This window comes from Lepus europaeus, chromosome 21 (genome assembly GCF_033115175.1).
Source record: "Lepus europaeus isolate LE1 chromosome 21, mLepTim1.pri, whole genome shotgun sequence".
In the NCBI taxonomy this organism is placed as follows: Eukaryota; Metazoa; Chordata; class Mammalia; order Lagomorpha; family Leporidae; genus Lepus; species Lepus europaeus.
Window position 1 is genome coordinate 58952602 of NC_084847.1, and position 21912 is coordinate 58974513.

Below are 21912 nucleotides of genomic sequence, written 5' to 3' on the forward strand. Positions count from 1 at the left end.
GCCGCACCGCGTCCCACAACCCCTCCCTCCACCCAGAAAAGCCCCTTCCTCGCTGGGACACACGGACCCCCGACAGCCTGCGCGCCACTCAGCCCGTGTGCTCGGGCCCGGGGCCAGCTGAGGACAAAGCTGTAACTAGGGCGGCGGGCCTGGCTGACCCGGATGGGCAGTTGGCTGTGCTGCATGGGGGCCCTCGCCATGGCGACCGCCCACCCACGGCCCTGCATGGGGTGGGCCCTGTTTGCTGCCAGCAAGTGGCGAAGGCCCAAGAGCCACTGGCACAGCCGCTCAGGCCGGGCACGGGGAGCCCTTTCCCACGCTCCCGCCTCCCAGCCGCCTTGGCGGGCCAAACTCAGGCCTGGAGAGGCTTCAGTGAGGAAGTTGGGGCCGCAGGTGGCTCGGCAGGAATGCCCAGGGGCCGGAAGAGGTCTTCAACCGCCCGGCAGACAGGAGCGCTGGGACGCTGCTCACGGAGGCACCAGCAAGGGGGGTGCGCACAGCCCAGCTTCTCCTTGGACCCCAGCCTGTGGGCCCCAGGGGCCCTCTGATGGACCCCTCTCTCCCAACGAGCCACGGAGAGGCGCCTTGGCCCAGCCTGCCAGGACTTGGGGCTTTTAACATTGGGAAAAAAAAAAAAAAGCTTATTTGTATTTACTTGAAAGGCAGAGTGATGGGGAGATGATATAGAGAGCCCTTCCATCCTCTAGTTCACTCCCCAAATACCCTCCAAAACTGAGGCTGGGCCAGGCCACAGCCGGGAGACAGGAACTTCATTCCGGTCCCCCCGTGGGTGCTGGGGCCCAAGCACTTGGGCCACTTCCTGCTCTTTTCCCAGGGGCATCAGCAGGGAGCTGGATCCGAAGCAGAGCACCCTGGACTCTACCCGGTGCTCACGTGGGACGCCAGCCTGGCAGACAGCGGCTTAACCCGCTGCGCCACAAGGCCAGCCCCAAAACTATCTATTCATGGACACGCGGTCCGGTATGTCACCGGCGAAGATGACCCACTGGTCACGAGGCACAGACGGACGAGCGACCCCCTGGCCACAGTCAACAGGCTTTGTGAGAGGTGAGAACTGGCACGGAACAACCTTAGAAGAGAAGGAAAAGGTCGCAAGACTTCAAGACCCAGCTTCCAAACCCACCACACAGCAAGGAGCCAAGAGGGCAGCCCACTGGCCCCATACGTGACGAGGTTCAGATGTGGCCCTGGATCTCTGGGGGGGGGGGGGGGCGTGCAGGAAGACGGTGGGCACAGCTAGGGGAGGTCTGTCCCCGGGGTCTCCTGGCTGTGCCAAGACTGCGGAAGCTTGAGGCACGGGGGCAGGGCCTCGCCGCTGAGCCAGGTCGGGAGCCCCACCCTCCACGGACGCTTGGAGCCGGCCCAGGTGGTCCCGGGGCTCTTGGACTCAGTGGGCCACAGAATTTTCCGGAGAACTCGCACTCTCACCTCCCCTGGCTGGAGGTTGGGCTCTGACTAGGGAAGGGTGAGCCCCGGCATGCGGCGTTCCTGAGCTGAGGCTGCCCCCTGGTGGACAGTGCTGGGAAGCGGTTGACACCACCAGCCAGGGCCTGGACTCTGGCCTGGAGAGCCTGGACCTGCCCTGGAGGAAGCTGCCTCCCAGGTGGCCCTGCGCACAGGGCAGCTGAGGCTGCAGGCCCCCGCCTGTCACTGGGAGAGGGACCATTGGCCCCCGTCCCCAGAGGGTCCTCACCCACACCCTTCCGCAGCCGAGGCTCGCTCGGCCTCCCACGGCAGAGGCCTGCTCTCTCTCCCTCTTAGGCCACGCGAGGGCAGGGGACAGCCCCAGGGGACACTGAAGTGCAGGGTCCCCTTCACCCTGCCTGGCCTGGGCTGGGGCAGCGTCCCCGAGGCCTGGGAGGGCCAAGGAGGGCCTGAGGGCGAGGGTCTCAGCCAGTGCTGGCTGCAGGACAAGGGTGTGTGGAGACGTCACAGCACATCTGGCAGAGGGCAGGGGACAGCGCTGACCCGCCCAGGCCAGAGGACACTGTGTGCGCCCCGCCCCCGCCCCGCCACAGGGTGCGGGCGGCTCCCGGCCCAGGAGGGGACAAGGAGACCCCTGGGGCAGGGCTGTGATGCGACGGCCTGGCTCAGAGGCCAGGGCCCTCCCAGCGCCGTGTAAAATGCTTTCCTTCCTGCTCTGGGGCTCATGACCACATCCGGACCCGTGACCAGGACTGGAGATCACCCCTCTGGTCTGAGAACACACGGCCGGCACCGCCCGCGGCACGGGGGCCGTGAGCCGCGACACCACAGTGTAAGTCGCCACCCCCCTAGACGTCACCGGACCTCCCAGCCTCTGATGCCCCTCCCGGGGCAGTCACGTGAGCGGGCTCGCTCGTTTCCACGCGATGTGGACGACGCATAGGCAGGGGCTGCACTCGGGAGGGAATTCTGTCCGCTTCCACAGGTGAGGGCCCCAGGGCTCTCCTCAAGGCACAGGGAGGGGACAGGGGCGGGGGAGGGTCTTCCACGCTCATCTCTGCACGTGGGCTATGCCCGAGCCACTGTCCACTTCCTGCTTCCCTGGACACAGCCAGCACAAGGTGCCCGCTGCCTGCACTGCCAGCTGGACCCCTGGCCACCTGCCCATCAGGAAGTCACGCACACCTATGTGCACAAGCGTGTAGTCCACACGTCCGTGCACACCCACACTCCCATGCACACGTCCCCACCCCCAGACAGATCTCTGTCTCTGTTGGCCTGGTAAGGCAGCAGGTTAAGTGGACAGGGCAAAGACCATGAGGCGGCCGTGGCCATGAGAAACACAGAGGGCACCTCAGCCACTCGGGCTGGGACCGTGGGCCTGGGCGGGGGCAGGGTCAGCAGCCACTGGGCCTCCCCCCTTGGCCGGATGCCTCTGGAGCCCCCCTGCCCTTTCCACCATGCCCCCCGCACCCAGGAATGGCCCCAGGGCCCGGCCACCACCCTGTCTGTGGCCTGCACCTTGGTTCCTGTCCCCAGGGGCAGGCAGCAACACAGCAGGATGAAGCCGGCCAGGGGCACTCTGATGACAGCAGTCACTAATGATGGGAGGTGCCCGGCTCGCAGGTGCCCGGCTCGCAGGTGCCCACGTGGTCCCCTGAGAAAGCCCAGCCCGGAGGGCCGGTGCCATGGTGTAGCCGGTAAAGCTGCTGCCCGCATCCCAAATGGCCTCTGGTTCAAGTCGCGAACAAACTGGTTTTCCAGGGGCCGGCGCTGTGGCATAGTAGGTAAAGCCTCCACCTGGGGCACCGGCATCCCACATGGGCACCGGTTCAGGACCCAGCTGCTCCACTTCCATCCCGGCTCCCTGCTGATGTCCTGGGGAAGCAGTAGAAGATGGCCCAAGTCCTTGGGCCCCTGCACCCTCGTGGGAGACCACAAAGAAGCACCTGGCTCCTGGCTTCCACCTGGCCCAGCCCTGGCCGTTGCAGCCCTCTGGGGGAGTGAACCGGAGGATGGAAGATCTTGTAACCCTGACTTTCAAATAAATAAATAAATCTAAAAAAAAAAAAAAAAGAGCCCAGCCTGGCCGCTGCGGCCCAGCCAGCGAGTCAGCCGGCGCACCAGGCCCTCGCAGCTCTGCGGGCAGCAGCCCAGGCGCGCCGGAGCGCAGGGTGGAGGCCGTGGCCTGCAGGAGGCTGGCAGGCGGGGGGAGGCGGCTCGCAGCTGCTGTACAGCCAGGCCCTTCCCTCGGTGTGTGGGCTCCCCACGGCTCACAGGCCTCGTGGACCCGTCTTGACCACGTCCCAGGCCCTGCGGCATAGCAGCTTCCTGGAGTGGGTCAGCCACGCCGGACACGGTCCCTCCATGAGTGCCAGAGCCGCCTGGTCAGGGGTCAGCGTGGGCTGTAGGACACAGGGTGGGGGGCACGTGGCTACCGCGCCCACTCCCCGTGGGTGCCACCCCTTGACCGAACCCTTGTGCTCCGCCCCTGGGGTCAGAGGTGAATCTGCTCAGGACAGTGGACACAGCCCTGGGGCTGCAGCTGGGGCAGGGAAGGCCACGGGCACGGCCGTCGCCGGACAAATGAGGAACCGGAAGCCCTGGCACGGCCGCCCAGGTCTCTCCGCAGACGCTGGCCTGTGGCGTGCGGACAGGAGGCGGCCCTGGAACACCCGCGTGTGTGGGGCGGCCCGGGGCGGCCCGGCCAGCAGCCCCTCCCAAGTGGCTGGGTTTTTCCTCTCCTCCCCGGCCACGTCACCCCCGCGGGCCTGCGGCTGGCTCCCTGCTGTTCGCCCCCCTGCCAACTCCTCACTTCCTCGGCCAGCAGTCTGAGGTCCAAGGCAGCCCCAGGCCAGGCCCGTCCTCTCCCTCGCAGCCCCAGGGCTGGCTCCTCCACTCCGAGGGCCTGCTGGGGCCAGCACACGCCTGGGCAGGCACAGGCCGGGTGCGAGTGCCCCGTCCGGCTGCACAGTGGCGGGTGACGCGCCCACGGAGTGCTCTGGAAACATCTGCGAAGAGCAGGGGTTCAAGACTGGAACGTCTGGGTACCTGGCAATAGAGGGACCTCAGTGAGCTGTCCCAGCCTGGGCCTCAACTACCCCAATGGAAAATGGGAACAAACCCACAACTCCTGCTCGCTCCGCTCGTGGCTTTTGAAGTGGATGCTCAGAGACGGCTGGGCAGGCCCGGGCCCGCTCTCTCCCTGGAGCACGGGGTCGGGAGCGGAAGGCTCCCTGCTGAGACAAGCACCCTCTTCCGGAATGCCCCGTGGGGGAAGGTTTCTGGCAGCCAGGCCCCCTCTGCCTCCCCCCCATGGGTGGCGGACGGCCCCATCTGCCCTAAGCTCACCCCCCCCCCCCCGCCCCGGCTCAGCTCTGGCTCTGGGAGAGGTTTCTGGAATGCTTTAGAGCCAAGTGCTTTTCAACCCAACCTTTTCAAAGCCCAGACACCGTCCAGAGCCAACCCACTCTGAAACCTGACACCTGAGGATCCGTGCCCCCACGATGCTCTGGACATGGACACAGACCGGCCGAAGCGGCGAGACGGCTTCACACAACGGCCTTTGAGGCCCTCGGCGCCATCAGGAAGAAAAGCAACCCCGCAGGGTTGAGCCGCAGCCTGTGACACCGGCAGCCCCGGGCAGCTCCCTGCCAGGCGCCTGGGAAGGCAGGGGGGGTGTACAGTGCTGGAGACCCTGCCACCCACGTGGAGAGCCGGATGGAGCTGCAGGCTCCTGGCCACGTGGGGAGTGAACCGGCGGATGGAAGACTTCTGTGTCCGTCTCTCCCTCCCTCCCTGTAACTCTGCCCTTCAAGTAAGGAAAAGGAGGGGGGAGGCAGTCTCATCCACGCCCAAGAACCTCCCTAGGGGACACAGTCCCGGCACTCAGCAGCCGGCAGGGTCCGGGGGAGCCCTGTTCTGTGGGCGACTCTCAGCCCCTCCCCCAGCCGGCTGTGCCCAGGACTGCTGGCTGTCAGAGACCCGGGGCAGGACCCCACTCTGACACCAGGCAGCAGGGTCCCGTCCTGACCAGGGACTGGCCGTGGGCTTCTGAGCCTACCGGCCTCTTTCCAGCGTCCCCGCGGGCTCCTCGGGCCTCCAGCGAGAAGCACTGTGACCGTGGGGGCGGGGAGCAGAGCTCGGGTTCCCGCCTCCCACCTGGGATTGGCCAGGTGTGGTTTCTCACCCTGCGTGTGCTCACTCCTCCCACAAGGCCCACCGAGCACCATGGAGCCCTGGTCTGGGTGGGGTGGGGGCTTTGTCCAGATCTGCCACCCCCAGCCCTGTGCAGGAGCAAGGACACCAGGTGGAAGCCCTGCGGGAGGAGGCCCCCGGGTGCAGGGTAAGAGATACTGTCGTCTCGCTTGAAGCCACAGGGCAGGGACACAAACCCTTGTCCCCTTTGGCCCGGCGAGCACCGAGGTTTCCCAAGCTGATGTCCACTCAGGAGTGGCCTCTCCCCGCGTGGGAGCAAAGATGGCACTTCCTCACGGGGACGCCGGGTCTGCCTTCTGCAGGTGGAGGGGAGACCACGGCAGGCCCTGCAGGACGTGCCCCGCCCCGGGCTCAGCACAGGGCACCGGCTGCACGCCCGGGCAGTGCCGCACGGGGCCACCCGGCACAGCCGCCGGGAGGCAGCAGCTCCGTCTCAGCGCTGAGTGAGCCTCTGGGCAGAAAAGAACCAGAATTCCGTTCCTGAAGGAAGCGAGCCGCTTCCATCGGATCCTGGGTTCCACCCCTGGCTGTGGACCCCAAAGAACCAAAGGCAGGGCCGCGAGACGCCGCATCACCACAGCCGCAGGGTGGCGGCCACCCAGGGTGCCGGACCAGCACAGCAGCCTTACAAAGCAGGGTGACCCTGACACCTGCTGCCCCGCAGGGGACGCAGGGCGCGGGCTTGGGGGGGGGGGTGAGCCCGCACTGAGGAACAAGGCCAGGAGTCCACTTCTGGGGGTCTGTGGAGAAGGCACCCCGGAGGCAGGGGGAAGGGTGGGTACCAGGGGGCGAGGGGAGGACGGGAGTGCGCGTGCACACACACACACACACACGCGCGCGGGTACGTGTGCGCTACCCTGATCTTCAGCAGAACTGAGGCTGGACCAAGTGAGACCATCACAGCCCCCCCCCCCACTGCACCCCAGAAAATGTGCCTGCAAAGTCGGCTTTTTCCGCTTCCGAGAGACACGGTCTTATCAACGGCACGGCCACCACCTTCCTGACAGCATTAGTTCTTCAAGACGACTTGTTTGCCTGTCAGTTTTGAAAGGCAGAGTGACCGACTTCTTCCTGCCACCTGCTGGTTCACTCCCCGGATGGCTGCGACAGCCAGGGTCGGGCCAGCTGAAGCCAGGAGCCAGGAACCCCATCTGGGTCTCCCTTGTGGGTGGCGGGGGCCCAAGCACTTGGGTCTTCTGCTGCTTTCCCAGGTGCACTAGCAGGGAGCTGGATCGGAAGTGGAGCAGCCGGGACTGGGATTGGCACTCTGACAGGGGATACCGGCACTGCCAGCGGCGGCTTAACCCGCAGCACCACAACGCCCGATCATTTTACCAGTGCAAACAGCGTTCTCAAGGGCTGCTCCGAATTTGCTTAGAGATGATCATAGCCCGGGCCCGCCCATCCCCTGGGGAGCCGGGTTGTGCGGGACGGCGGCCCTGTCCTGCCCCTGCCTCTGGCCCTGACATGGCACCACAGGCTCCCGCCCTCGCTCTCACATCCCATGAGCCCGAGAATTCCTGAGCCGAGCCGGGCAGGCAGTGGGAGCCCTCACTGAGCGTGGCGCCTCCGTGCGTCAACGCTCCTGAAACCATCGAGGCGGGAAGCACTGCCCGGCTCCAGAGCAGCGCGGCCGGGTCGCGGCTAGGCAAGGCTGGGCTCTGAGTGGTGCTCGCCTTTTCATCCAAGGGTTTCTTTTTTTTTTTTTTTTTTTTTTTTTGACAGGCAGAGTGGACAGGGAGAGAGAGAGACAGAGAGAAAGGTCTTCCTTTTGCCGTTGGTTCACCCTCCAATGGCCGCCGCGGTAGCGCGCTGCGGCCGGCGCACCGCGCTGATCCGATGGCAGGAGCCAGGTGCTTCTCCTGGTCTCCCATGGGGTGCAGGACCCAAGGACTTGGGCCATCCTCCACTGCACTCCCTAGCCACAGCAGAGAGCTGGCCTGGAAGAGGGGCAACCGGGACAGGATCGGTGCCCCAACCGGGACTAGAACCCGGTGTGCCGGCGCCGCAAGGCGGAGGATTAGCCTGTTGAGCCACGGCGCCGGCCGTCATCCAAGGGTTTCAACGCGCACACAGACGGAAGGACTTAGTCCCGCTCGCGGGTGGTTGTTCCACCGCGGAAATGAAGGCACAGTACATCCCGTCGGCCCCCTGCCCCGAGACAGATCCAGGAGGCTCGGCACTGCGCGGCCGCCTGCAGGTCCTCGACCAACGGCTGCTTCCACCAGGCACACCGGAGGGCCAGCTGCTGCTCAGCGCAGGAGAACCCTCCGTGGGGGCCGGCGTGGTGGCGCAGCGGTCAGCCACCGTCTGCCACGCCAGCATCCCGTATCGGAACGCCGGCCCAGTCCCAGCTGCGCCACTTCCAATCCAGCTCTCTGCCAATGCACCTGGGAAAGCAGCGGAGGATGGATCGAGTACTTGGGCCTCTGCCACCTACATGGGAATCCAGGAGGGAGTTCCTGGCTCCTGGCTTCAGCCTGGCCCAGCCCCGGCTGTAGTGGCCATTGGGGGAGTGAACCACCAGACGGAAGCTATGTCTGTCTGTCTGTCTGTCTGTCTCTCTCTCTCTCTCTCTCTCCCCCTCTGTAACTCTGCCTTTCATATAAACAAAACCTTAAAAACAATTTCATACTGCTAAGAAATTGTTGGTGCCTTGGGAACAATGGTCTACACCCGGAGAGGGGGCCGTGGGGTGTCTCTCAGCTAATGGAGCGTCCTCCACCCCCTGTATCACACACCAGCGTGTGAATTCAGAAGCCTGTGTGTCAGGCTTCAGCTGGTGGCACCTGTGGGCCTGCACAGGTGGGTGGGGTGTCACGTGCTCCCACGGCCCGTGCCCTCCTCCCCAGCTGGAGGCATCTCGGGGCGCACTCCGGGGTAGGCTTGGGGGTCACGAGCATTGGGCAAAGCCCCTTCTCAAAGACTCCCAGCAAAGCACACTGGGTCGCAGGGGTCCTGGCTGGGTGAGGAGTCCACCTTGGTGAAGCTTCTTGGGCACGGCCACCCTCGGGCCCACCCAGCTGTCCTGGGCTAAGAGTGGGGGAGGGAGGCCGGGCTGTGTGACCAGAGGGCAGTGCATGTGGGCAATACAATGGCCGTCCCCTGCACGGCGTCCCCCGGAACTCCTCTCTGATGGACAACACGTGTGTGGCCCGGTGACTTTCCCCGGCCCTGTGCTGGCGTCCCTGTGGGAAGCTGGGGAGCCCGTTACCCTTCCGGGTGCTGCCACTCTGCCGGAAGCATCAGGTACTCCCCTGAGCTGCCGTCCCCTGCCAGCACAGGGCTGGGCACCTGCAGAGGAGCCCGGCAGGGCACCAGGCTTCGCATCAGGAAAGCCAGGAGAGAGCTCTGGGCTGCTGCAGGCAATGGAGCAAGCGAGGGCATGGAGACAGCTCGGGAGGCGCCCTAGGAAGACGTGGGAGCTGCCGACAGGCGCACAGAAAGTGCAGGGAGCCCCTGTCGCTTGGGCATGGCCCTGGCTTGCTCCCTCCACACCGCCGCTCCGGGGAGGGGAGTGGGTGTGTGTCCAGGGCCTGGCCCCCCCGGCCCCACAGACCCTGCCTACAACGCAGCCGGGGAGAGGGGGCACCTCCCCCGGCTCCTGTCGCTGCGTCTGGCCCTGCCAAGGCAACTGCAGGGGGGACCTGCAATCCCACAAGCTGCAGCGCGCTGGGTTCCGGTGGATGGTTCTGTGCGGCCCGTGAATCACGCTAACATGCAGCTGGCCCTTGTCTAACACAGGCTCTGGTCGGACCGGGACTCACGTCCTGGTGGCCTCCACCCTGCCCCTGCCTCACCAGAGAGGCACCCACAGCCCGCAGGCAGGGGTGGAGACGAGACGGCACCGAGACACCCTCACCCCCCCGTCCCGCAAGGAGCCCGACCTCAGACGGCAGTGCCGCCCTGCACACGCCCTGTCCTGAGCGTGGCGGCCCCCACTGGCCGGGGAGCAGGGGTTCCAAGGCCAGAGTTCTGCCTGGTGACCAGCACGTGGCTGGCACCTCAGTGCCCAAGACAAGCACCGCTGGGCAGGGGCCCGACAGACGCCACAGTGGCAACTGCTCTTCGGAAAACTTTTTTTTTTCCTTTTTTTGGAGGTAGACAGAGAACTCGCACACGCTGGTTCACTCCCAGAATTCCCACCACAGCCGAGGCTGGGCCAGGACAAACCTAGGAGCCTGGGAGGGGACCCGAGGGCCTGAGCCACCGCCCGCTGCCTCCAGGGTGGAGAGCTGGGGCTGGAACCGGGAGCGGAGCTGGGGCTCAGCACAGGCACTGTGACGCGGGATGAGGCGTCCCACCTGCTGTGCCAGGTTTCAACACTGGGCTCTCACGCGGGAGCATCCTGCTGCCCACGGTATGGAGAGGGAAGGTTCAAAACGGGGTGGAGACCCTGGGAGACTGAGCACCGGGCACGGCCCCGACGGGCCCCAGTCCCCAGGGACCTGGGAGAGGCAAGGCCGCCACACAGAGCTGGGCTGTCCTGTGTGAGCAGGGCACACAGCAGACGAACAGGGATGGCCAAGCGTGGTGCGAACGCCTAAGCACGGGCTAGAAGCAAAAACCGCAAAGGAGTTCGGCTCCGCGGCCGCCTTGGACCAGCCCGGCCCCTTTCACACTGGCGCCGCACCAGCCAGCAGGGCCCTCCAGGCCAGCACAGCAGCCACGCGTTCTCCTGACGGCCCGATCCCCGCCTTCGGGTGGGCCGGGACGCTCCACCGCGGTCCTCCAAGCCAGGGCCCGGGGGACAGAGGGGTCGGAAGCCCCGTGTCCACAGCCCTGACCTCCAGGCGTGCTTAGCTGTGCTCCGGCTCACGGAGAACTCAGGATCTCGCCTGCGGCGGCGGCACTGCCTAGACAGCTTTCACCCCGAAGCATTCCTCGGCTACCCTTCTTAAAGGCACAGGTGCGGCCTGCCCCCACGGAGGACCACCACGACACCCCCTTCCCGCGCCCGGTTTCTGAGGCCCGGGGCCAGACGCTCAATGACTCGGCACGCCCCTGGGGGCCCCGGTCGCTCAGACAGAACCACGGCGGAGCAGGCAGAAAGGGCAGCCGCCACACTTTATCCAGCACCCCTCCCCTCTCGTATTAAATATCTGAAATATATTAATCTTAAAAAAAAACATTATCGACACAGTACTGAGTGGCTAGGCAGCGGAGTGAACGGCGCGTCCGGCCCGCAGGGCGCGGGCTAGGCGAGGCTGCAGCGAGCGTGCTGGGTTCCGGCTCTCCGGACGGCGCAGGTGCGGCGGGGCGGGCAGCAGGTGCCGGGGCGTCCCGCGCTCAGTCTCTGAGGAGGTTTTCGGGCTTGGGGTAGCCGAAGAGGACGAAGTCGGCCTCGTAGAGTTTGTAGAGCTGCTGCCTCCAGGCCAGGGGGATCTGGGCGAACCAGTGCTCCTCCCAGCTGCTGGCGGTCCTGTTCCGGTAGCTCGGGGGGAAGTGCAGGCGCGTGTCCACCTTGAGCAGCCGCAGCAGCTGGGCGGCGTCCTCGTCCAGCGTCTCCAGCTTGCCCACGAAGTCGTAGTCGATCTGGCACGGGTGGCACAGGCGGTACACCTGCCGCCAGTGCTCGTTGAAGGGCGCCAGCCTCTCGGTGAGCGGGTCCAGCAGGTACTGGATGAAGTTGGCGAAGGAGACCTTGAGGCCGGCACGGAAGGCCTGGCTGGCGGAGGCGGGCGGGCTGGTGCGGTTGGCGTAGAGCCGCAGCATGGGCACGGCGAACTTGCGGTAGAACTCCTCGTTCTCCAGCTCGAACTTGCTGCGGAAGGCCGAGATGAGGCGCACGAAGGGCTCGCGCACGAACAGGAACTTGGTGTACTTCTTCAGCTTGGCCTTCATGAGGTGCCGCGAGAACTTGCCGTAGCGCCGCCAGAACTTGTTGAAGGTCAGGTGGGCGCTGGCGTTGTGCACGTGCTCGCGGGGGATGGCCAGGGGGTCGCGGTACGGGGCGCCGCGGTCCGACAGGCTCTCGCTGAGCACGATCATCACGCGCTTCCAGTTGGTGCAGGCCACCTTGGGCACGTAGCAGTAGATGACGCCGTGGCGGTCGTCCACGATGAGGTGGTTCAGCTCGTAGTTGGGGATGTCGTCGAACGAGCGCCCCTTGGTGGGGAAGGCCAGGCTGGAGTTGGCGCAGAAGTCCCGCAGCACGCTCCTCCGGGCGGCCTGCTGCCGGCCCTGGTCGGCGCTGTGCTGGGCGCCGTGCGGGGACCAGTCGTAGCCCCGCACACTCTCCTCCAGGGAGCCCGGCCCCGGCGGCCGCTCCGTCTCTCTTGGGGAGGGGTCGTTTGGCTTTGCGCCAGAGCCGAGGAGCTTACTGAAGAAGTCGTGGACGCCCGGCCCGAGCTCCTCGGCCCCTTGCCCGGCGGTGGGGAGGGGCTCCAGCGGGTGCGGCCTGGACAGGGACGTGTGCAGGTAGAAGTGCGCGGCGCCCACGTTGTCCCAGTAGGCGATGATGAGCAAGACCGTGAGCACGGAGCCCAGCACCAGCCACAGCCGGAAGAGCCGGGTCTTGGCCATCCTGGCCCTGGGCCGGGGGCCGGGCCGCCCGCCTGGAACCTCTCTCACTTCAGCTTCACGGGGAGGGGGGACATTGCGTGGAGGAGCCTGGGGGGGCAAGGACAGACGACATCAGAGAGCCAGGCCCAGCGAGCGTTTTCCCCCGGGCGCGTCTGCTGTGCACGGCTGGGGCGGGGGGCAGGTGCTTGCTCCCTGGCCGTCCCCCACCCCACCTCCACGTGCCCTGGATTCGCGGTCAGCACTCTCCCTTCTCGTGTGACGTGACTGACGCCACACAGCGGGACCCAAAGGCGTCGAGTGTGACCCACGAGGCCAGCGAGGGCCCTTCCACCGCCGTGCTGAAAGGGGGCAGGCCTATAGGAGCCCGTCACTCAGGGGGCAGCCCTGGGGGCCAGGGGAGACACAGGGACAGTCTGCAAACGCTGAAGGCGCCCTCCCAACACACTCTTTCCTGTGCCACTACTACCGCGGGCCAGGCTGAGTGCCACTTGGGACACCCACAGCCCAGGTCTGAGTGCTGGCTACTCAGCACTTCGGATCTAGTCTCCTGGAAGTCAGCAGTCCACAGCCCACGACTTAGGTCCCGGTCACCCAGAGGGGAGACCCGGAGGGAGTTCCTGGCTCCTGGCTTCACCCTGGCCCGGGGCCAGTGCGGTGACATTTGGGGATTGCACCAGAGGATGGAAGACAGCGCTGCCTGTCTGTGTCTCCCTCTTTCTCTGTCCCTCTGCCTTTGGAACAGATACACAAACCTAGAAAATAAAGAGAAGAGCTCCTACCCTGGCTCTTGGCAGGTTTTCCCAGCTGCCGTGTGGACACCTGCTGTGCACTGCGCCTTTCTCACGGGGTCTCACATGCGCACAGTGAGGGCAGCGCACACACGGTGGGCTTCCACGGGGGGCTGCTAAAATAACCACCCGGTGTCACCCAGAATGTTCTCTGGCCCTCGTCACCTTCACTGGTTGTCTCCTGGGTCCCTGGAGTTCTCGGCACACCACTAGGGGAAAGGAAATCCAACCAAACTGCAGGGCGGCCCGGCAGCTGGCGGAGCCCTCGCCGGGGGCGGCCGGCACCCGGGGCCCCTGCGTGGTGCGCGGCTGCTCCACACGCTTGGTACGCGCACTCGCAGCCAACGGCAGCCTCGAGGAAAGGTCAGGGAACACTGCCGGGACTGGGGCCCCTCGCCGCCGGTGCCGGGAGTCCTCCCCGCACTGTGCTCCTGGGGTCGGCGGGAGGAGGAGCAGGAAACACCGCAGCTCTCGGCGCGGCTCACAGCCGTCCACACGCAGATGTCACCGCCTGCTTGCAACTGACGGGTGTCTGTGAGGCGCAGATAGCTGGGCGGAAAACCAGAGCCGCCGGACTCTCCAATCTCCTTGACGGCTCGGTCAGACCACGGCCACAGGCGGCAGCTGGAAACGAACTGCAGTCCCCCCGTGGGGGACAGAAAGCTGACTACTGAGCCGTCACCGGCTGCCGTCAGGAGCTGGGGATGGGACCCGGACCCGGCACCCTGAGATGGGACGCAGGTGTCTACAGTCTGTTCCTAGAAGTGGATCACAGAGGGCCTGCGCTGACACACCGGGCTACGCTGCTGCCTGCAGTGCTGGCATCCTACCCACATCAGAGCACTGGGCCAAGTCCGGGCTGCTCCACTCCTGATCCAGCTCCCCGCTAATGCGCCTGGGAAAGCAGTGGAAGATCATCCAAGTACGTGGGCCCCTGCACCCACATGGGAGACCTGAGGGAGCTCTAGGGTCCTGGTTTCAGGCTGGCCCATCCCTGGCCATTGTGGCCACTTGGGGAGTGAACCAGGAGATGGAAGACCTCTGCCACTCTGTCTTTTAAATAAATAAACATGTTTTTTCTTTTCAAAGGTTTATTTATGTATTTGAAAGGCAGAGTTACAGAGAGGCAGAGGCAGAGAGAGCCAGAGGTCTTCCTTCTGCTGGTTCACTCCCCAAATGACTACAACAGCCAAAACTGCGCCGATCCGAAGCCAGGAGCTTCTCCTGGGTCTCGCACGTGGGTGCAGGGGCCCAAGGACTTGGGCCATCTTCTACTGCTTTCCCAGGCCATAGCAGAGAGCTGGATTGAAGTGGAGCAGCTGGGTCTTGAACCGGCGCCCATATGGGATGCCGGTGTCGCAGGGGGCAGCTTTATCTGCTATGCGGGACCCTGTCTTTTTATTGATGCGTTAATGAAACTTCAGTTTAGTTATAAGGAAAAGAATTGATGAAAATATTTTTAGGACAATAATGTATGTGGTTACTTCAGAAAGTTCATGCAAAAATGGAATAAAAATGCAAGTTTATTTTGGGGTAGTTTCCACGATATGTATTTTCTGTGAACTTTCTGAAGACAGTGTGCACACACGAGTGTGCACGTGTGTGTGTGTGTAACATCTCTTCAACAGCAGCTCCCGTGCACCGAGCTCCTGCTCAGTCCCACGCTAAGAGGAGTATTGTATGTGCAACACTTCTGTACTCTACAGGAATTTTTTTTTTATTTTAAATGCCCACAACAACTAGGGTTAGGCCAGGCCAAAGCCAGGAGCTGGGGACCACATGCAGGTCCCCCATGGCCGGCAGGGACCCTCGTAGGGACTCCCAGGTGTGTGCCCACAGGGAAGCACCGTGAGGAGCAGAGCCAGGACTGGAACCAGGCACTCCCACAGGGGGTGCTGCATCCCAAGTGGCGTCCGGACTGCTGGACCAGCACGCGCTCGACACACGTGCCGGGGAGCGGCAGCGTCCTGGTCACAGCTGAGGAGGCCCCACAGCAAACCCAGTGCACCTGCAGGAGGCCCCCGCCTCCCTCTGCTCCAAGCTCTCTGCTAGGGAACTGCCCTGAGGCCTGGCTGGCACACACCAGGGGGCTGCACACACACATACACATGTGTCCCAGGTCTGGCTGGCACACACCAGGGGGCTGCACACACACACACACATGTCCCAGGTCTGGCTGGTACCCAGGGGGCTGCGCGCACACACACACACACACAAGTCCCAGGCCTGGCTGGTACCCAGGGGGCTGCACACACACACACACACACATGTCCCAGGTCTGGCTGGCACACACCAGGGGGTTGCACACACACACACACATGTCCAAGGCCTGGCTGGTACACACCAGGGGGCTGCACACACACACACACGTGTCCCAGGTCTGGCTGGCACACACCAGGGGGCTGCACACACACACACACACATACGTGTCCCAGGTCTGGCTGGCACACACCAGGGGGCTGTGCACACACACACACGTGTCCCAGGCCTGGCTGGTACCCAGGGGGCTGCACACACACACACACATGTCCCAGGTCTGGCTGGCACACACCAGGGGGCTGCACACACACACACACATGTCCCAGGTCTGGCTGGCACACACCAGGGGGCTGTGCACACACACACACGTGTCCCAGGCCTGGCTGGTACCCAGGGGGCTGCACACACACACACACACACGTCCCAGGCCTGGCTGGCACACACCAGGGGGCTGCACACACACACACACACACACGTGTCCCAGGTCTGGCTGGCACACACCAGGGGGCTGCACACACACACACATGTCCCAGGTCTGGCTGGCACACACCAGGGGGCTGTGCACACATACACACACGCGCGTGTCCCAGGTCTGGCTGGCACACACCAGGGGGCTGCACACACACACACATGTCCCAGGTCTGGCTGGCACACACCAGGGGGCTGTGCACACATACACACACGCGCGTGTCCCAGGTCTGGCTGGCACACACCAGGGGGCTGCACACACACACACATGTCCCAGGTCTGGCTGGCACACACCAGGGAGCTGCACACACACACACATGTCCCAGGTCTGGCTGGCACACACCAGGGGGCTGCACACACACACACGTGTCCCAGGTCTGGCTGGCACACACCAGGGAGCTGCACACACACACACACGTGTCCCAGGTCTGGCTGGCACACACCAGAGATCTGTATACAAAGGCAGGAGCCCACCAGGCCACCACCACAGTCAGGGTTCTGGCATTACTTGTGCCCCAGGCAGTCCCCCCACTCCACCCGCCAGCAACCGCCGGTTCACTGGGAGTGAGCTGGCGTCTGAAGAGCGGCGCAGGGGTGGACCCACACAGGATCTGCTCCTGAACTCCGGCTTCCGTCACTCAACACAGCTGTCCTGTAGCTCAGCGTGCGGTGACAGAATCAATAGCTCCTCCCTCGCCAGGGGACTCACTGCCGAAGCTCCCTCCCGCACAGGTGTGACCCCGGCTCACACACCGACACAGGTGTGGTCCCAGTACACACACCCCGGCACAGGTGTGGTCCCGGCACACACCCCGGCACAGGTGTGGTCCCAGCTCACATGCCGGCACAGGTGTGGTCCCAGCACACACGCCGGCACAGGTGTGGTCCCAACACACACGCCGGCACAGGTGTGGTCCCAACACAGACCCCGGCACAGGTGTGGTCCCAGCTCACACACTGACACAGGTGTGGTCCCAGCTCACACGCCGGCACAGGTGTGACCCCAGCTCACACACTGACACAGGTGTGGTCCCAGCTCACACGCCGGCACAGGTGTGACCCCAGCTCACACGCCGGCACAGGTGTGACCCCAGCTCACACCCCGGCACAGGTGTGGTCCCAGCACACACGCCGGCACAGGTGTGGTCCCAGCTCACACGCCGGCACAGGTGTGACCCCAGCTCACACGCCGGCACAGGTGTGACCCCAGCTCACACACCCCGGCACAGGTGTGGTCCCAACACACACCCCGGCAGAGGTGTGATCCCAGCACACACACCGGCACAGGTGTGGTCCCAACACACACGCCGGCACAGGTGTGACCCCAGCACACACGCCGGCACAGGTGTGACCCCAGCTCACACGCCGGCACAGGTGTGGTCCCAGCTCACACGCTGGCACAGGTGTGACCCCAGCTCACACGCCGGCACAGGTGTGACCCCAGCTCACACACCCCGGCACAGGTGTGGTCCCAGCTCACACCCCGGCACAGGTGTGGTCCCAACACACACGCCGGCACAGGTGTGACCCCAGCTCACACGCCGGCACAGGTGTGGTCCCAACACACACGCCGGCACAGGTGTGACCCCAGCACACACGCCGGCACAGGTGTGGTCCCAGCTCACACGCCGGCACAGGTGTGGTCCCAGCTCACACGCCGGCACAGGTGTGACCCCAGCTCACACGCCGGCACAGGTGTGACCCCAGCTCACACGCCGGCACAGGTGTGACCCCAGCTCACACACCCCGGCACAGGTGTGGTCCCAACACACACCCCGGCAGAGGTGTGATCCCAGCACACACACCCCGGCACAGGTGTGGTCCCAACACACACCCCGGCACAGGTGTGGTCCCAGCTCACACGCCGGCACAGGTGTGACCCCAGCTCACATGCCGGCACAGGTGTGGTCCCAGCTCACACCCCGGCAGAGGTGTGACCCCAGCTCACACGCCGGCACAGGTGTGACCCCAGCACACACGCCGGCACAGGTGTGGTCCCAGCATCTTGGACGTCTGTCCCCTGTGGGCAGGAAAACGGTGCTGTAGGCATTGGTCCCTGACTGACAGTGTCCCTAACACAACCCCAAGGCCAGTTGTGACTCAGAGCAGGATTTAAGTCAACTGAAATTTACCGTGAACGCCAGCTGGCACCCCGCCCACCCCCGCCCCGGCCGAGGGGGATCTGGCTCACTGAGGTCTTTGTTAACGGTTCTGAGTACCAGTGTCAAGTTCAAAGAGAACGTGTCCTCTCTTAATAAGAGATGTTTAACGAAAGTTCCCCCTCACTTGGAGTCCTGCACTACAACACTATCACCTCAGGATCACGGCTTCACACGGAAGCTTCGCCGTCACTCTGCAGCCGGCCCCAGAGGGACGCCCGGGGCAGGGCGGCGCGCACCTCAGCAGCTCCCTGGGTCTGAGCACGTTAATTCCCTTTGAAAGGTGAGCTAAGGGACTGACGCTGTTGCCTAGCAGGTAAAGCCACTGCCTGCAATGCTGACATCCCGTCTGGGCTCTGGTTGGAGTCCCGGCTGCTCCACTTCCGATCCAGTTCTCTGCTAAGGTGCCTGGGAAAGCAGCTGAGGATGGCCCAAGGGCTGGGGCCCAGATGAAGCCCCTGGCTCCTGGCTCCGAATCGGCCTAGCCCTAGTGGTTGTGGCCATTTGGGAACTGAATTAGTGGGTGAAGATCTCTATGTATCTTTCCCTCTAACTCTGCCTTCCAAGCAAATAAAATAAATCTTTAAAAAAAGACAAGACACGACACCCCCTATCAGAGTGCCTGGGTTCTTCCCCCACTCTGTTTCCAGTTCCAGCTTCCTCCTGGGGGACCACAGGTGACAGAGCAAGTCCTGGGCCCCTCCCACCCACAGGGGGTCCGGATGAAGTTCCCAGCTCCTGGCTTTAGCCTGGCTGAGCCCCGGAGGTTGCTGTGAGCTGGGGCGTGGATCAACAGATGCGAGATCTCTCTCTCTCTGCCTTTCAAATAAGTAATAACCAAGCAGAGAGACAGTCAGTTTATAGCAAGATCACTTACGCCACGCAGCAGGAACCGGTACTCTCCACCCTGGGTAGCCACGTGGAAAAGCCGGCTACGGTCTGGTTATGCAGTGGGTGTGGACATGGGCAAGGGGACAGGGACCCATGGTGTGGTCAGCACGGCCCGTGGCGAGGCGCCACCAGGACTGCTGACTACCCACAGCTCTGCACACCTGGCTCCGGGGAAAACCACTCGAAGCGCCTCACTGTTGGCTTCCCTGGTAACTCCAGCATCACCAGTTTAAAGTTTCCCCCCTCGCCAACCTCAACGCCCCTAGTCCTGCTGGCAGGGTCCCCATCTCACCAGCCAGTCTCACTAGGAAACCCCTCCACCAGCAGGCACCTGGGTCCACCTACAACCTACCTCAGGGCTGCGACCTCACCCTGCTGAAGACGGGGCTTTGTCGTTCCCCCATCTGCTTGAGCCCTGATCCCACCTGCGCACCTGTCACGTGGCGGCATCGCTGGCCACCTCCTCCTGCAGTTGGTGCTGCACAGGCCGCTGGGCACCACGTGGCTCACAGAGCACCCGCCAACACCCCGCCTGCAGCTCACCCACACCACTCGGCGTTTACCTCTTCTACGTCCATCCATTCATGCACTCAGGGAATGTGTGCAGAGACACTAAACACGCGGGACAGGCACTGCTCTCAGTGCTAAGGGCACAGCGGGGAGCGAGACCGGCTCCTGTCTCCCTGGGGCTGACACTCCAGAGGGGAGACAGAGGCACAGAGACCGTGCACACGACAGCGTCGGGCTGGCTGACGTGTGCCGGGAAGAAAATGAACAAGATGACGAGACGGCGAGTGACAGGTCAGGTCTGACTCACGCCCAGATCTGCACAAACGCCTGAAGGCAGGAGCGAGTTTAAAACAGTGACGCTCCCGGGTGGAGCGCGGCACAGGGCAAGTGGGGGGGCGGCCTTGTGGCGCCTTGGAAGGGGTCACATCAAACAGGCAGGATGGCCGTGGGTCTGCGCTCCGCTGAACACAGGGGCCCAAGGGGGAGAAGCGAGGTGCCCGGGCCCGGCTGCCCCTGTCCAGGGGAGCAGCGTCACTGCCGTTGGTGAAGCCTCATGGGGCAGTGGACGGCACAGCTCGGCGTGGGAGCAGTGACCCCCTTCCTTTCCTGAACACTTGCCAACGTGGCGTCACTGTTCTCCCTCGGGACACAGCTAAGACAGAGGGAGCCCCAGGGGACAGAGGCAGTGGGCAGAGCCTCGGGCCAGGAGGGTCCACTGCACGCCAGGGTGCCCCGAGTGCCTGGCGCTGGCCACAGCCACGCGAGGACAGCCCCTGACCACCCATCTGTCTGGGTGAGCGTTCGCTGAGCGGCTGCGAGTGCCCGGGCGTGGGCACGGCGGGGACAACGGCCTGCCTGAACGGTCTTCTGTATCTGTATGAAGCTCTCACTGCTTTCACTACCACGGGGAGATTCTGTGTTCACCAAGATGCACAGAGCCCTTCTAATGGAACACTAAGCCTCTGACTATGAGGTAAACTAAGATGTCATCTCAAAAGCAACAAACTATCAGGTTGCAGAATAAGGAAACGAGACAACAAAAAACTAAGGCATCACAGCAAAAGAAAAAACCAATTCAACTTCGTGAAAATTAGAAACTTCTGTGTAACTGGAAACTTTTGTGTTACACAAAGCTTAGACGAAAAGATTCCCTCTACAAAGCAAGAGGACATTTAAGGGGAGAAAACAGTTGTGAATCATGTATATGTCAAGGTGTTAATATCCGGAGTGCTCATATATAAAGAACTCCTAAAAGTTAAATAAAAAATAGGCCGGCGCCACGGCTCACTAGGCTAATCCTCTGCCTGCGGCGCCGGCACCCCAGGTTCTAGTCCCGGTCGGGGCGCTGGATTCTGTCCCGGTTGCTCCTCTTCCAGGCCAGCTCTCTGCTGTGGCCCGGGAAGGCAATGGAGGATGGCCCAAGTGCTTGGGCCCTGCACCCGCATGGGAGACCAGGAAGAAGCACCTGGCTCCTGGCTTCAGATCAGCGAGATGCACCGGCCATAGCAGCCATTTAGGGGGTGAATCAATGGAAGGAAGACCTTTCTGTCTCTCTCTCTCTCACTGTCCACTCTGCCTGTCAAAAAATAAAAAATAAAAATAAATGAAATGAACACAATTCAAAAGTGGGCACAGGACATGGATAGCATCTGCGCAGTGACAACCTACGAACGGCCGATAGCCACATGAAGACACTCGCACCCACTGGCCATCAGGGGACCGCAGGGCCCACAGCGAGTTATGGCTGCAGCCTCATGGGATGGCAAACAGCAAAACCCAGAGAGGGCGTGCAGGGCTGGTGGGAGTGGAGAGTACGGCGGGCCCCTCGGAACACGGCCCAGCCACCCCGCTTCTAGACGCGGCTGAAAGCAGGGTCTTGGAGAGACCCCCGCACGCCTGCCTTCACAGCGGCACGGCTCACGACGCCAGACAGGTACACGTGGCCCGCCCCCTCGATGGAACGTTCTTCAGCCCCGGAACGGTCCCTGTGCTGGATGAAGCAGGCCAGTCACAGAAGGCCGGACACTGGGTGACCGCTCGTTCACACAGACAGGAGGTACAGTGGCGGGGGCCGGGCTGGGAGGGAGAAGGCGGCGGAGAGACTACGGGTGCGGGTTCCGGCCTGGGGGCACGGAGGGGCTGGAGGCAGGCGCAGAGACGGGTGCACAGCAATGGAAACACGCTGAGCGCCAGAACCGTGCGCCCTCACAGTCCCCATGGTACACTGTACGCTTTGTGTATTTTACAACAACAACAAAAACGGGGGCGGGGGGGACGACTCGGAGCTGCAACAGTGGAGCGTGAGGTTGCAGGAATGAAACAACAGTCACATGTGGGACCACGGTGTGATTCAGGGACTGGGGCGAGTGGCCCAGAGCTGACGCCCGAGCCCCACAGGAGTGCCTGGGGAGCAGCGGTGACGGCTCAAGTACACGAGGGCCGAGTACCCACGTGGGAGACCTGGGTTGAGTTCCTGGCTCCCAGCTTCGGCCCAGCTGGGTCCCAGAAGTTTCAAGTATCTGGGGAGTGAGCCAGCGGTGGGCGTGCTGGGAGCTCCCTCTCTCTCTCTCTTTTTTAAGGCAGGAATTAAATACGCAATGGAATTAACAGACGGCTAAGCTGAGAGCCTGCCAGTGACGTCACACCTC

The 21912-nt window shown here is 63.7% G+C and overlaps 1 protein-coding gene across 3 annotated transcripts in view; it reads right to left on the reverse strand.

The window, feature by feature from the left end:
• Nucleotides 1-10558: 10558 nt before the first annotated feature.
• CHST12 (carbohydrate sulfotransferase 12) overlaps nt 10559-21912 on the reverse strand; it is a 36875-nt gene continuing 25521 nt past the window's right edge. For 2 of the 3 annotated variants that reach the window (XM_062179875.1, XM_062179874.1), the window contains one exon: nt 10559-12276. In XM_062179875.1, coding sequence (XP_062035859.1) covers nt 10954-12189 — 1236 coding nt within the window. In that variant the 5' untranslated portion in view covers nt 12190-12276 and the 3' untranslated portion in view covers nt 10559-10953. Of the gene's footprint in view, nt 12277-12968; nt 13173-21912 lie in introns of those variants that run through there. The other variant, XM_062179876.1, reaches the window with a different exon arrangement.